The sequence below is a fragment of the Mobula hypostoma genome, chromosome 23, assembly GCF_963921235.1.
Source record: "Mobula hypostoma chromosome 23, sMobHyp1.1, whole genome shotgun sequence".
Taxonomy (NCBI): Eukaryota; Metazoa; Chordata; class Chondrichthyes; order Myliobatiformes; family Myliobatidae; genus Mobula; species Mobula hypostoma.
The window spans coordinates 53,072,355-53,088,410 of record NC_086119.1 but is presented as its reverse complement, the minus strand read 5'-3'; the positions used below and the strand labels follow the sequence as shown (position 1 = coordinate 53,088,410).

The 16,056-nt window shown below is 42.1% G+C and overlaps 1 protein-coding gene across 3 annotated transcripts in view; it reads left to right on the top strand.

Moving 5' to 3' along the window:
• The window catches only part of rabep1 (rabaptin, RAB GTPase binding effector protein 1), a 126,533-nt gene extending 113,206 nt beyond the window's left edge, over positions 1-13,327 (top strand). For all 3 annotated transcript variants that reach the window (XM_063031545.1, XM_063031546.1, XM_063031544.1), the window contains 2 exons: positions 6,313-6,429; positions 11,017-13,327. In XM_063031545.1, coding sequence (XP_062887615.1) covers positions 6,313-6,429; positions 11,017-11,118 — 219 coding nt within the window. In that variant the 3' untranslated portion in view covers positions 11,119-13,327. The remainder of the gene's footprint in view (positions 1-6,312; positions 6,430-11,016) is intronic.
• Positions 13,328-16,056: the final 2,729 nt, after the last annotated feature.

The window sequence follows — 16,056 nt, the reverse complement described above, 5'->3', positions numbered from 1 at the left end:
CAAATTAGAGTGGATAAATTCCCAGGGCCTAACGAGGTGTTCCCTTGGACCCTACGGGAGACGAGTGCAGAAATTGCCAGGGCCCTGGCAGAGATATTTAAATCATCTTTAGCAACAGGAGAGGTATCAAAGGATTGGAGAATAGGCAATGTTGTTTTGGTGTTTAAGCAAACCTCTAAACATAAACCATGAAATTATAGGCCAATGAGTGTGACCTCAGTGGTGGTTAAGTTATTTCTAAGGGACCGAATATACAAGTATTTGGATAGACAAGGACTGATTAAGGATAGTTGCCATGGCTTTGTGAGTGGTAGGTCATATCTAGCCAATCGTAGAGAGCTTTTCGAGGAAGTTACCAGGCAAGTGTGAAGGTAAGACGGTGGATGTTGTCTACATGGGCTTTAGCAAAGCATTTGACAAGGTCCCGCATGTAAGGTTGGCCAAGAAGGTTCAGTCACTCTGCATTCAAGGTGAGGTAGTAAATTGGATTAGACATTGGCTTTGTGGGAGAAGCCAGAGAGTGGGAGTGGATAGTTGCCTGTCTGACTGGAGACCTGTGACTAGTGGAGTGCTGCAGGGATCAGAGCTGGGTCCGTTGTTGTTTGTCATCTGTATCAACAACCTGGATGATAATGTGGTTAACTGGATCAGAAAATTTGTGGATAACACCAAGATTAGGGACAGCGAGGAAGTGCAGCAGGATCTGGACCAGCTGGAAAAATGGCAGATGGTATTTAATGCAGAGGTGTTGCTCTTTGGTAGGACCAACCAGAGTAGGTCTTACAGTGAACAGTAGGGCACTGAGGAGTACGGTAGATCAAAGTGATCTGGGAATACAGGTCCATAATTCATTGGAAATGGTGTCACAGGTTGATAGGATCATAAAGAAAGCCTTAAGCATGTTGGCCTTCATAAATCAAAGTATTGAGTACAGAAGATGGGATGTTATGTTGAAGTTGTATAGGACATTGGTGGGGCTTAACTTGGGAGTACAGTGTGCAGTTTTGGTGACCTACCTACACGAAAGATGCAAATAAGGTTTGAAAGAGTATAGAGAAAATTCACAAGAATTTTGCTGGGACTGGAGGACCTGAGTTATGAGGAAAGATTGAATAGGTTAGGACTTTTATTCCTTACAGCATAAAAGATTGAGAGGAGATTTGAGGGGTATAGATAGGGTAATTGCAAGCTGGCTTTTTCCACTATGGTTGGGTGACTCTACAAATAGAGGTCATGGGTTAAGAGTGAAAGGTGAAAAGTTTAAGGGGAACATGAGGGTAAACTTCACTTAGAGGGTCATGAGATTGTGGATTGAGCTGCCAGCACAAGTGATGCATGCGAACTCATTTTCAACATTTAGAGAAGTTTGGATAGGTGCGTGAATGGTAAGGGTATGGAGGGCTATGGAAGTGGGCAGGTTAAATGATTTTGGTACGGACTAGATGGGCCAAAGAGCCAGTTTCTGTGTCGTACTCTGAGACAGTAGCCTAGTTTTTGAACCCAAAATAAATACATGTTTTCTTGTTCCTTCTCCATACCCAATCCCCTTCCACTGCCAGTATATCATCCTGAACACATAATTCTTGTGGAACAACCTGGTGGACCCAGGTTCCGTTGGTCTTATCCATCATCTTCCTGCAACTTGTGCTTTACAATCAAATGAAGATACAATTCTCCCTTCAATTCCACTAGATCATGTTATGGTTTTCTAAGTGCATTTAGACTGATTGTCAATTGCTGGTACACTGGAGCTCCAGGCCCAGAGGATTCAAATTTCTAAGCAACCATTCACAAATTGTCTGCTGGATCAAGGTTAACCCTTTCTTTCCAGCAACCAATCCGAGTGTTTGTGTTTGTATTAACTGCTCTTAAAAGCACTTGGATTACAGAGAATCTGAATTCATTAATTGAATCCAAACCATTATTTTTTTACCCATGCCCACAACCTCTGAACATGTCATTGGTTACTGTCCATGCTAATCTTTTCCAGAGCTTTACACCGCAAATTCTGCAGTTCAGTTTCCTTGCCTGTCTCAATACTGAAGTAGTTCTTACCAAAATCGCATGTGACAAGACCATCCTACAACTGTGATTGTCATCCTCCCTGAGCTGACAGATGATCACACTGTGTGCTTCAATCTGCAGACATTGGCTCTATTATCTCTCCAGTTATAACTGGGGAATAACCCACAGCAATTACTGTACCCGTGCCCAGGCTGGTAGCTTGGAGCCATCACTGTTCAGAGTAGTAGAGTGACTGGAGGGAAATGTCCTGCATCTTCTAATCGTTACAGGCATATTCCTGCTACACAGGCCATCTTCCCGCTATGGTGGTTCAGGTCACAAATTTCCCTATACAGAATTTACAAAGCGCTACGCTGACAGAATAAAATTAACTCTCTTGGAATTTGTGGAGGGAAAAATTTGGAAAAAAATCAGTTATTTCTTTACCTCTCATTTCTTGACATGCGTAAGATAATCAGGCTTCACGTTATGGATAAACAAGATACATTTGTTTTTCTATGCCGATAGCCACTATAGTGCCTATAGTGCTAGATCCATGTTACGGTAGAACGTTTCCATTAGTACAAATTAAAATGAAAGGCCTGTATCCTGAGTGTATAGACATTAAGATAGAGGATGTGCTAGAGCTTGTGAAAGGTATTAAGTTAGATAAGTCACCAGGACCAGACAAAATATAGCTCAAGCTACTGTGGGAGGCAAGGGAGGAGATTGCTGAGCCTCTGGCATTGCTCTTTGCATCATCAATGGAGATGGGAGAAGTACTGGAGGATTGGAAGCTTGCTAACATTGTCCCCTTGTTCAAGAAAGGGAGTAGAGATAACCCAGGAAATTATAGACCGGTGAGTCTTACTTCAGTGGTGGGCAATTTGTTAGAGAAGATCCTGAGAGGTAGATTTATGAGCGTTTGGAGAGAAAAAATCTGATTAGGGATAGTCAGCACGGCTTTATCAAAGGCAGGTCATGCCTTATGAATCTGATTGAATTCTTTGAAGATGTAACAAAACACATTGGAGGTAGAGCAGTGGATGTAGTCTATAGGGATTTCAGTAAGGTACTTGATAAAGTTCCCCATTCAAGACTCATTCAGAAAATAATGAGGCATGGGATCCAAGGGGACATTGCTTTGTGGATGCAGAACTGGCTTGCCCACAGAAGGCAAAGGGTGGTTGGACATGGTTCATATTCTGCATGGAGCTCAGTGACCAGTGGTGTTCTGCAGGGATCTGTTCTGGAACTCCTCCCCTTTGTGATTTTTTTCTTTTAATGACCTGGATGAGGAAGTTGAATGTTGGATTAGTAAGTTTGCTGATGACACAAAAGTTGGGGATGTTGTGGACAGTCTGGAAAGATGTCAGAGGTTACAGCGGGACATTGATAAGATGCAGAACTTGGCTGAAAAGTGGCAGATGGGGTTCAACCCAGATAAGTGTGAAGTGTTTCATTTCAGTAGGTCAAGTTTGAAGACAGAATATAATATTAACGGTAAGACTCTTGGCAGTGTGTAGGATCTGAGAGATCTTGGGGTCCGTGTCCATAGGACACTCAAAGCGGCTTTGAGGTTGACAATGCTGTATGGTGTTTTGGCCTTCATCAACGGTGGGATTGAGTTCAAGAGCCATGAGGTAACGTTACAGCCTTGGTCAGACCCCACTTGGAGTACTGTGTTCAATTCTGATCACCTCACTGCTGGAAGGATGTGGATACTATAGAGAGTGCAGAAGAGATTTACAAGGATGTTGCCTGGATTGGGGAATATGCCTTATGAGAATAGGTTGAGTGAACTTGGCCTTTTCTCCTTGGAGCAACCGAGGATGAGAGGTGACCTAATAGAGGTGTTTAAGATGATGAGAGGCACTGATCATGTGGATAGTCAGAGGCTTTTTCCCAGGGCTGAAATGGTTGCCACAAGAGGACACAGGTTTAAGGTGCTGGGGAGTAGGTACAAGGGGGATGTCAGAGGTAAGTTTTTCACAGAGAGTGGTGGGTGCGTGGAATGCACTGGCAGCGACGGTGGTAGAGGTGGATACAATAGGGTCTTTTAAGAAACTCTTAGATAGGTACACGGAGCTCAGTAAAATAGAGGGCTATGCGGTAGGGAACTTCTAGGCTAGGTTACATGGTTGGCAGAACATTGTGTGCCAAAGGGCCTGTAATGTGCTGTAAATTTCTGTGGTTTTTATACTCCCTAGTCTGGTCTGACCATGCCTTATAAAGCCTCAGCAACATATCCTTGCTCCTATATTTTCGTCCTCTTGAAATGAATACTAACATTGCATTTTCCTTTCTCACCACTGACTCAACCTGCAAGTTAACCTTTAGGGAATCCTGCACAAGGACTCCCAAGTCCCTTTGCACCTCCTGTTCCCCATTTAGAATGTAGTGTACATTCATTAAACTATATGAGTGTAGTTTGTGGGAGGATGCTGCAGCATTTCAGGGGGTTATAAACAAGCTCTGTGAATTGGGGAGATGTTAGTTTTTCAGTCTTGGTCTGTCCTGTGTTTTTGTGATATCACACTGGAGGAACATTGTATCATTTCTTAATGCATGCATTACTAAATGACAATAAAAGAGGACTGCGTGTCCTCATAATCTAAAAACATGATGCCAAAAATGTGCAATATTAAACTTTGGTAAGACCCAATATAAAATATTAATGAAAGATGGAAAGGTGATGGGTATTCAGGAAGACTGAAGTATCTGTATACAAATTGCTGAAAGGTAACAGGCATGTACAGTAAGTAATTAGGAAGGCACAATGTGGTGGCATTTATAGTGGGGGTTTGTGAACAAAATGAAAAAAATCCTACTGCAATTATATAGCGCCCTAGTGTGAATACACCTGCAATATTGTGCCTGGTCTGTCTCTACTTGTGATAGAGGGAGTTCAACATGTGTTTAGAATATTGTGCCTGGTTTGTCCCTACTTGTGATGGAGGGAGTTGAACACACGTTTACTTCAGTGATTCTCCTGTGCTGAGATTAGACAGGCTGAGCCAATGATTTCCTACAGTTTAGTAATATCAGGGATGCAGGGATGATGTTTCCCTTGACTAAAACATTTAGAGTCAGAGGTCACAATCTCAAAATGAAAGGACTGGGATGAGGAGAAATTTCTTGACTGATTGCCAGTGAATCTTTAGAGTTATCTGCTTGAGGACTGAAGACTTGGTCACTCAGTATATTCAAGAGGGAGATTAATAGGTTGGATATTTCCTAAAGTAATCCAGTCTTTGGATTATAGCCTTCTCAATCCACATATTTATAGCACAGATGAATGGTGTTTTCCGATCCCATTGGGAATGGCGCAGTGAACATATTACACGTTCCAGTTCAACTACATGGAAAATAATTGGATTACAAGGACTGTTTCTTATTAACATAGTCTATTTGCCACTTACAGTCTTGATGGCGCTGAGCTGTGATGTCTTTCAAGATCGTGGCTCAGACTGAGTTATTGCTTAGATTTGTAAGAATGGTTTTGGGACCACGCAGTGAGTTAGGGGCCAGGTTAGCATTTAGGGACAGCATAAGGGAGAGTTAGAGATCGGGGCAGTAAATTATGAGTTGGGCAGAAGCTGAGGTTCAACCTTCTGCTGTGACATGGACTTCGACTCTGAGGTCATAGTCTAGCTTACAGTTTTCTGGGGTTGAAGGTTAGTGATCAGATCTTCAGATGCTGAGGAGACCAGCAATCCCCCAGGTCACCTGGGTTGGAGACCTGTGGAAGTCTTAAGTCGAGGCCCAAAGGTCAGGCCTGTGATCGGTGAGTCCTGGGGTTGATGCCCATAGGTGGGCAGAACTGAAGGCTGCAGTCCTGAGGTAGAGGGTCTGCTCTTCCGGAGGTTAGTGGTCATCGAGACCAGGGACCGGAGGTCAGAGGCCTGATGTCTGGGACCAAGGACTGAGGTCCTGGGGCGGTAAGGAGGGAGGGTGGGAAAGGGGTCTGCTTTGTTTTTATTGTTCTGCTGAACACTGGGCATGTGATGTTGGCATCGGATTGTGTGATGGTACTTGCGGGCTGATCCCTGTATGTGTTGTTGACTATATGTTTTGATGTACATGTGATAAATTTGAATCTGTTCGTGTGTTTACTTAATGATTAAGTTTTTTTAGCAAATAAAACAATGATATTCTGCTTTTCAGTGCTTGCATAATGCATTTGCTGACGGTTAAATCAGTGAGCCTCTGAGCTACAGACAGCCGAGGTTTACTAGCAGAAGGAGCTCCATAATGCACTGGGCAATAATGGTAAAAACCAACCTGGGGTTTTCTCTTGTATTTCAGAGCAGTCTGGAGCAGCTGCTGTACGAGGAGAAGAACAAGGGGCAGAGGCTGCAGACTGAACTGGATGTCAGTGAGCAAGTGCAGAGAGATTTTGTTAAACTCTCCCAAACTTTGCAAGTAAGCAATTAATTTTCAAGTGTGCAGTAAGATCGAGCCAGGCCAGTACGTGAGGTGAACTGGTTCTGTGCCTGTCCTTGGGCCTTCAATACCATTATTTTAGGTCAGATTTCTTGTTCTCAGATTAATTTAGAAATGTTAACCTAACAGTATTTGCTATGAAGCTCGAGTACCTTTTCGTTTTTGGTTTAATGTTGTTGCCCAATGTGCCACAGTCTGATCCAATCTCACCCAGTGTTCAAAGTGACAGCACATTTATGAAGAAGATAGGTGTCAACAGATAATGAGCCATCTTCCTGAAGAGGGATCTCAGTCCAAAACATCAACTGTTTACTCTTTTCTGCCTGGCCTGCTGAGTTCCTCCAGCATTTTGTGTGTGTGTGTGTGTGTGTGTTGCTTTGGATTTCTGGCAGCTGTGGATTTTCTTCTGTTTGTCTTCCTTTTCTATCCTGCAACTCTCCCTTCCTCCTTCGGAATAGAACAGAGAATAGTACAGCACAGTACAGGCCCTTCGGCCCACAATGTTGTGCCGACCCTCCAACCCTGTCTCCCATATAACCCCCCTCCTTAAATTCCTCCATATACCTGTCTAGTAGTCTCTTAAACTTCACTAGTGTATCTGCCTCCACCACTGACTCAGGCAGTGCATTCCACGCACCAACCACTCTCTGAGTGAAAAACCTTCCTCTAATATCCCCCTTGAACTTCCCACCCTTACCTTAAAGCCATTTCCTCTTGTATTGAGCAGTGGTGCCCTGGGGAAGAGGTGCTGACTGTCCACTCTATCTATTCCTCTTAATATCTTGTACACCTCTATCATGTCTCCTCTCATCCTCTCTCTCTCCAAAGAGCAAAGCCCTAGCTCCCTTAATCTCTGATCATAATCCATACTCTCTAAACCAGGCAGCATTCTGGTAAATCTCCTCTGTACCCTTTCCAATGATTCCACATGCTTCTTATAATGAGGTGACCAGAACTGGACACAGTACTCCAAGTGTGGCCTAACCAGAGTTTTATAGAGCTGCATCATTACCTCGCGACTCTTAAACTCTATTCTTCAATTTATGAAAGCTAACACTCCATAAGCTTTCATAATCTTTACTCCAAAGTTTCAATTTAGTTTAGTTCTCAAACAGCATGTTCCCCTTTTGGTGTGTTTTTATCCCCCTGTATCTTCACTTTCTTAAAGCAGTATTTCAACCAGTTTGCCACTCAGTTTCCTAGGACTCAGAAATATACTGAACTCCTTTCCTGCTGCCTTTACTTTGGAAGTACCGTGCTGCTTAGCTCCAAGCATGACTTGATTTCTCTTCTCTCCCACTTGGCAGTTTAAAGGTAGGAGGTTCACTCAGTTAATGTTAACTGAGAACATTAGAACATTTTTGACAAAAACAAGCCATTCAGCCCAACGAAGCTTGCTAAATTCCTATTCACATCGTGTGTTGAGATAACTATTGAGTTTAGATTTGAAAGTCTGTAAGTACTACTCTCAATTACACAACTAGGTAGTTTGTTCCATGTGTTCACGACTCGCTGTGTAAAGAATTGCTTCCTGATGTTAGTCTGAAATCTCCCCTTAACCAGTCTCCAACTATGACCCCATGTCTTTGATACATTAATTTTGAAGTAGCAGCTGGCATCCACCTTAATGATTTTGAACACTTCTGTCATGTCCCTTCTCATTCTATGTCTACTAAAGCTAAAAAGATTTAATTCTTTCAATCTTTATTCATAGCTCAGACCTTGCAGACCTGAAATGAGTCTAGTTGCCCTTCTTTGAATGCTCCCCAGTGTCTTCACATCCCTCACAAAATATGGAGACCAGAATTGTACACAGTACTCGATGTGGCCTCAGAAGCGTATTATACAGCTTAAGGAGAACGTCTCTAGACTTGAAATCCACTGAGCACATTATATAGTCCAATGTTCTCCTCGGCTTCCTAATCGCTTCAGTGCATTGTCTAGATGTTGGTAGTGATGACTCTACAAGTTGTCCAAATCCTTCTCATACAGAGCACTTTCTAACTCAAGACCCCCATTGTATATTTTCACTTCCTATATATATTTTACATACATTAAATTTCATCTGCCATTTATCTGCCCACATCTGGATTTTGTTTAGATCAAACGGTATTGATTCTACTGCCCAGCCCTCTAAACAGCAGCAGCCCCAAATCTGATCCCTGCAGAACCCCACTTTTAACATCTAGGTGTGAAAATTATCCCCTCACCTTAACTCATTGCTTTCTGGTTTTTAGCAAATTCTGCTCCCATTCGCACACCTTACCCTGATTCCCTACCTCCTGTAATTTGATTATTAACCTCTTGTGGGGTATCGTGTCAAACCCTTCTGAAAGTCCAAGTAAATGGTATCAACTGCTGTATTGTTATAAATTTTAGTTGCCTCTTCATAGAACTCCAGCATATCAGTAACCCCTTTCTGAACCCACACTGGCTTTCTGCTAACATGCCTGTTCTTATCAGCTGCTTTTGCACTCCATTTTATTATTGTTTCCACTATCTTACACATTAGGTTTACTGGTCTATAGTTACCAGGGTCAGTGCAGTCACCTTTCTTGTATACCGGGACAACATTAGCCCATTTTCAGTCCTTGAGGATTACACCAGTCTTCACTCACTTCTGAAAAATACATTTTAGGGGTTTGTATATATAATCACAGACCTCTAAGTACTCTCGGATATATGTTGTCTGACCCTGGAGATTTATTAACTTTCAGCTGAAGCGGGACCTCAATTTCTAAGATCTAATTCACTTAAAACAACCTTATTTTTCTCTACACTTGCTGGCATATTGCTAACATCTTCTCACGTGAATACTTTAGCAAAATATAGAAACATAGAAAACCTACAGCACAATACTGGCCCTTTGGCCCACAAAGCTGTGCCGAACATGTCCCTACCTTAGAACTACCTAGGCTTACCCATAGCCCTCTATTTTTCTGAGCTCCATGTACCTATCCAGGAGTCTCTTAAAAGACCCTATTGTATCCGCCTCCACCACTGTCGCCGGCAGCCCATTCCACGCACTCACTGCTCTCTGTGTTATATAAAAAAAACTTGCCCCTGACATCTCCTCTGTACCTACTTCCAAGCACCTTAAAACTATGCCCTCTCGTGCTAGTCATTTCAGCCCTGGGGAAAAAGCCTCTGACCATCCACACGATCAATGCCTCTCATCATCTTATACACCTCTGTCAGGTCACCTCTCATCCTCCTTCGCTCCAAGGAGAAAAGGCGGAGTTCACTCAACCTATTCTCAAAAGGCATGCTCCCCAGTCCAGGCAACATCCTTGTAAATCTCCTCTGCACCCTTTCTATGGGGTAAGAGTGTCAGTTATGCCCTTCTCTACATAATTTATCGCCCCACTGTTATTCATAGTACACTTAACTTCCTCCTTAACTTTTCTTTTGATACTAAAGTATTGCAAAAAATCTCTTGGTCAATCTTAGCATTATCAGCAAAATCCTTCTCAACCTTTCTTTTGGCAATCTGAATTTCCCTCTTGCCTATAGCTCTCATATTTTCATATGCCCTACCGTCAACATTTTTTCTCTCTGTCCTCACAATAACTCCTTGCCTGCTCTCCATCTTCCTCTGGTGCTCCTCTCCCCCTTTCTTTCTTCCTAGGCCTCCCGTCCCATGATCCTCTCCCTTCTCCAGCCTCGTATCCTTTTTGCCAATCAACTTTCCAGCTCTTGGCTCCATCCCTCCCCCTCCTGTCTTCTATCATTTCAGATCTTCCCCCTCCCCCTCCCACTTTCAAATCTCTTACGATCTCTTTTTTCCCGTTGGTCCTGACGAAGGGTCTTGGCCCAAAACGTCGACTGTACCTCTTCCTATGGATGCTGCCTGGCCTTTTCACCAGCAGCTTTGATGTGTGTTGCTTGAATTTCCAGCACCTGCAGAATTCCTCGTGTTTGAGTCAACATCATTACTATTTTCTCTGTATCATTGTACAGCTGTCTTTTCAATCATTTTTATGTAGATCTTTATTCATCCATGTAGTTGATCTTTTGTTTTTATTGCTTCTCCTGACCTTGGGTAGAACATCTCTTGCACTGCGTGTATTGCCTCTTAAATTGACCTTGTTGTTCCTCAACTGACTCAATGTCGAGCAATTTTACCTCCTGAGAACTCTCAGGCACTTGCTGCTTGGTCAGCTTGTCCCACGAGGAGGGCAGAGGGGAAGCTACAGTTTGTTATCAGTGACCCTCACTGGATGTGCTGCCTTCAGAGTTGCTTTTCACACAGGAAGAATGACCACTTGATGAGATACCATTCTATTTAAACCAGCACAATCACACACTCTCCGCAAAAGGTATTTGCTTTAAGTGGAGGAGTAGAGCAATGGGTGTTAAAAATTGGTTGACGAAGTATGCATCCTGTGTTGATCAGTTTCCCTGCCAGTCTGTGTAACATCACAGACTTGAAACTGCAGGGCCTTGGAGTTGAACAGTTGTCCTCAGTTGTAAGTGACTGAGTCCCCTCATGTTGTGATATGTTTGTGTGATCATGAGTAAATTACCAGAAGTAGTTACAATGAGCCCTTTTTCCTCCCCCAAAAGGTGCAGTTGGAGCGGATTCGTCAGGCGGAAACGCTGGAGAGTATCCGTGCAATCCTCAACGACACAAAACTGACAGATATTAACCAGCTTCCAGAGACATGACATTAAACCCTGGCAATTTCAAGGCTACAACGGTTTTTACTAGACCAGACACTTGTCTTTGTAGAAACATTTTAATTCTTATTTAACTCTGAGGGAACAGAGTCCATGGATTAATAGTGTGCAGTAACTGAGGTGTAAATGTTTCTAGATTGACTTTGACTGCAAATAGAACTTCCCAATCTGTGAAATTCTAAAGGGGAACACTATTGAAATTTTAAATTTAAAATATAATGCGATCGCCTTAAGTGTATGCTGTGCTTAAACGTTGAAAAATCATTGATACAAGAATTCTCATTCGATGGGGTTGACATGTCTAACTTTTCTTCTGCTTTTAATACAATTGATAGAATCTGTTTGTGTTTTGTGTATGTACACTAAAACAGCATCATCCTAAAATGTTAGCTCACTCGTTCATGTTCAATGGTAAACGTATGTTTAACAAGTCTTTTTTTAATGGTACTGATGCCAGAATCTGCTGGAATATACAATCCTACCAACCTTACCTGCCATCCAATGCCTTGATTGCAATCATTATTTATTGCCCTCATGTTCCTGCTGGTTTTACAGTGCACCTTTATGTAGTGAACTCACAGTCCAAGTTAAGTGATAGGGATATTGGAACAAAATCCAGATAACTGATCGTTGTCATCTAAAAACTGCTGACAGAAGGGAGAGGCTGTTGACCCAGCTTTACATTGAGGATAAAGGTTGGTCCATTTTAAAGTTAACTAAAATTCTCTGATTTCTTATTTCCAAACAAAATGCATTCTGAACTGAAACTTTTAAAATTAAATGCTACTAATTGAAACCAGGATTGTATTGGAATCAGATGATTATGTTCAACATGTTGGTATCTGAGGTATGAAGCCACTTCTGAATGTGTTAACAGATAAAATCTCACTTTGCTCTGCCTTTTAAAGAGTGAAACTGGAGATGTGGACTACTCAGATGAGAACAATCGGAGTGCCCTGAAGATCTTATAACCTTATTATCCCCATTGTTTCTATATGTAACCTGATGTAGCTTTCCACCGTACTCCTGGCTGCATTTGAAAGTTTCAAGCAATTACCATTTGAACTTTATCCACCCAAGGATTCTGTTTACTTGGTCACCTGTTGCCTTGGAGTAGCTTTGGTGCCCCAGACATTCAGTTTCAACTGCAATAAGGTGAGAGGAGTTACTGAACCACGTTCTTTAGCACAGTTCGATATTCATAGCATTGGTGAAGCTGTGACCAGGGGAAAAGCTGTTTTAAGCATAGTGCTGAATTTGCTGTGTTTGGCTGAGATATTCTAGGATTGTAACCTCTAAGTATTAGTTGTGCTCAGCAGTGGCACTGCACTCTTACCAGTGAATGCAGAAAGATGAGCTTGCACATAATCCCATTGAATCATGTTGAGAGGTTCAGGGTTAAGGGAACAAAAGTCAGCCTACAAAAAGTGGTTTGCAATTTCAGAAAACGCATTTTCTTTCTACCAAAATATTTGTAGAAGATGACCGACCATTATTTAAGAAAATAATTATGCATTGTTTTAACACTTGTATCTATGAACTTTTCATGAGCCTCTTAAAACTGAACATTTACCATAACTTTAGGTTCCTTAGGTATCCCTCAGCACCTGCATTTAAATAGAAACCCAGTACAGTATTACAAAATTAGATGCCTTGGTCTTTCGGACTTCAAGCCTGATTTAACTATGGTGTGTGTGACCTGACTGGCTGTTGGAACCAGAAGATACTGTCTACAGTTTTTAAAAATTTATATGTATATATAGTTCCTCTTGCCCAAATTGACTTTAAAACATCGATCAGCTGTTGCTGATTAAATATTGAATCCTGGCAGTTATAAGAATAGTACAGAGCAAGAGTGGAGAGGGAAAGGGGTGACAAGTTTCATATTCCTTTGTCCATTGTTGGGACTATCATGTGCAGTTTCCCTATATGATAGCATGTCTGTATTTATTTAGTCCAGTGGTGTAACCACATTTTAACTGCCTACGCCTCCCAATAAGAAGCTTCTCAGACACTTTGATACTCGAGCCACGTCTTACTGACACAAGTCATCTGTGTCCTGTTTAAGTGTGGATGTACAATTCTGCTGTTTACAGACTTAAAATGTAACCAATTTAACTATACTGAAGGTGTCTTTATGAAGAAAGTGTTTAAATAAAATAAAAGCTGCTGGAGTAATCACTTTTGATACGTCTGATGCACGGGTCACTCTAACCGTATTCTCCCCTGACATACCTTCCTTCACAAAAGTAGTAACCTATCACCAGATTATGTTTTAGTATTTTGGTTATGGAATGGCTTAAAGAAGGGAAAATCTGACAGTTCAGCGTTCCACAGTTTTACATCTTCAAGCATGACAGGGAGAAGCTGATAGGGGATTTCAGCTTCTCCGATGTTAACAGGGATTGCTTTAGTGTGAAAAGTGTTGAGAGACTAACAGTTTTAAAATTTGTCCAGCGAAATTTTTTAAGGTTAATGCATAGATAGCTCTGCTAAATAAGTGTCAGTCAGAGGACTTGAGGTAGTGACGCAAGTTTCAAAGTAGTTTGTGGAAAAGGATGTACAGGTGGTCTGAAAGCTATTACCCTGAAATGAGAGAAGGCTGTTAGCAAAATAATTTGCAGGCCCTGGCAGAAATAGACTTAGAACAGTTAATTAGAGGTGGGTGTAGATCCAACCAGTGCGCATCTTGAAATTAGTGAATTTGAAGCCCGTGTGTTCCTGTAAAGGTGAAGGGGAAGAATGGCAGCTCAAGAAACGCTAGGGGTCAAGGGAAATCAAGAATAAAATAGGCACAATTTGAAAACATCAGATCCTTGAGGGCCATAGAATATGTAGGGGCTATTTAAAATTTGTTAATGAAGACTATGAAATTACAATGGCAGAGAAGATTAAGGAAAATTCCAAAGCATGTTGGGCAGCACAGTGACCCAGTGGCTGGAGATTGCCTCATGTCTCGAGAGACCCATGTTCAATCTAACCTCTGGTGTCCATGTGGAGTTTGTACACACTCTTTATAACAGCACAGGTTTCCCTTGGCTGCTCTAGTTTCATCCCACATCCCAAAGCAATACTGGTTGGTAAACTGCCCCTAGTGTGAGTGTGAGGGGTAAAATCTGGAGTGGAGTGGAGAATTAAAAAAAACACAGGATTACAGTAAATGGTGCTTGGCACAGACTTGAAGAGCCTGTTTCTTGCTATTTCTCTCTATTGACACATTCCTGGAGACAAGGTAACCAGGGAAAATTACTGACCAAAATGACAGTCTGGGTTGAACTCGAGGTTGTGGATGAGAACTGAATGAGTCTTAATTAATGAAAATTAAGAATAACTTTGTGCACAGCCCAGTAAATGGAAGATAAATGAGAAATTATTTCAGTATCTTATTAATGAGTTATTGTATGTTTTAACAGATTTAAAGGTGGAGAATTCCCCAGGACAAGATGAAGTGCATTCAAGGCTGCTAAGGGTGGCAAGGCAGGGGATTACTGGCGCCCTTTTGGGCAAAGTCATCATAGCCACAGATGACAAACCTCAGGCAGTCTGATTAGGAATATTCAGCATGGCTTTGTGAGGCCTCTAGAGCCTGATTGAAATCTTTGAGGAAGTGACAAAACAAATTGATGAAGGCAGAGCAGAGGATAAGGTGATATGGATTTTAGTTAGGGATTGGACAAATTTCTCCATGGTAGGCTCATCTAAAAAATCAGAAGGCATGGGATCTAGGGAAAACTGGCTGTGGTTTCAAACTTGGTTTGGCCATAGAAAGCAGTGGATATTCTGCCTGAAGGTCAGTAACCAGTGTTGTTCAACAGGGACACGAGGAATTCTGCAGATGCTGGAAATTCAAGCAACACACAAAGTTGCTGGTGAACGCAGCAGGCCAGGCAGCATCTCTAGGAAGAGGTACGGTCGACGTTTCGGGCTGACAAAGGGTCTTGGCCCAAAACGTCAACTGTACCTCTTCCTAGAGATGCTGCCTGGCCTGCTGCGTTCACCAGCAACTTTGTGTGTTGCTTGTTCAACAGGGATCTCTTCTAGGGCCCCTACTCTTATTTTTATAAGAGACTTGGATGAGAAAGTGGAAAGATAAGTTAGTAGGTGGTGTGGCTAGTGTTGATGATTGGCAGACCTCAACAGGATATAGAGGTAAGCTGAGAAATGACAGATGGAGTTCAATCTGCAGAATTGTGAAGTGATTCACTTTGGAAGGGCAAATTTGAAGGCAGAATAGAGGGTTAATGACAGGATTCATAACTGCGTGGAGTAACAGAGGAATGTTGAGGTCCGTGTTCAGCATAAATTGATAGGATGCTAAGGTATATTTGTCCAGGGATTGGGTTTGGGAGCTATGAACTCTATCAAACTCTGGTTAGGCCACGCTTGGAATATTGTGTTCATTTCTGGTCACTTCATTATAAAAAGGATATGAAAGCTTTACAGAAGCTGCAGAGGATGATTTACCCAGGGTGCTGCCTGGATTAGAAATCTTCTCTTATAAGGATAGGTTGAAGATCATGCTTGGAACCAAAAGAGATGTGGAGATCTTAGGTGGATTTTTTGGCATCTGTACTTCCTTGGCAGACGGATACAGAGTCTACAGAACTGAGCAAAACAGCAGGGAGGTTATGGGCCATATACATATTACAGCAGGGGAGTTTCTTGCTGTCTTCAGGCAAGTTTGGGTAAATAATTCCCCACGCCATGACGAGGTTTCTTGTGGGAAGCCAGTGCAGAAATTGCAGGGGCCCCGGCAAAAATATTTAAAACGTCCTTGGCTATAGGTGAGGTGTAGGAGGACCGGTGGATAGCTGACGTTGTTTAAGAAAAGCTCTAAGAATAAGATAGAAAATTATTTGCTGGTAAGACTGATGTCAATAGTTGATAAATAATTGAAAACATTTTAAGGGATGGATATATAAGCAT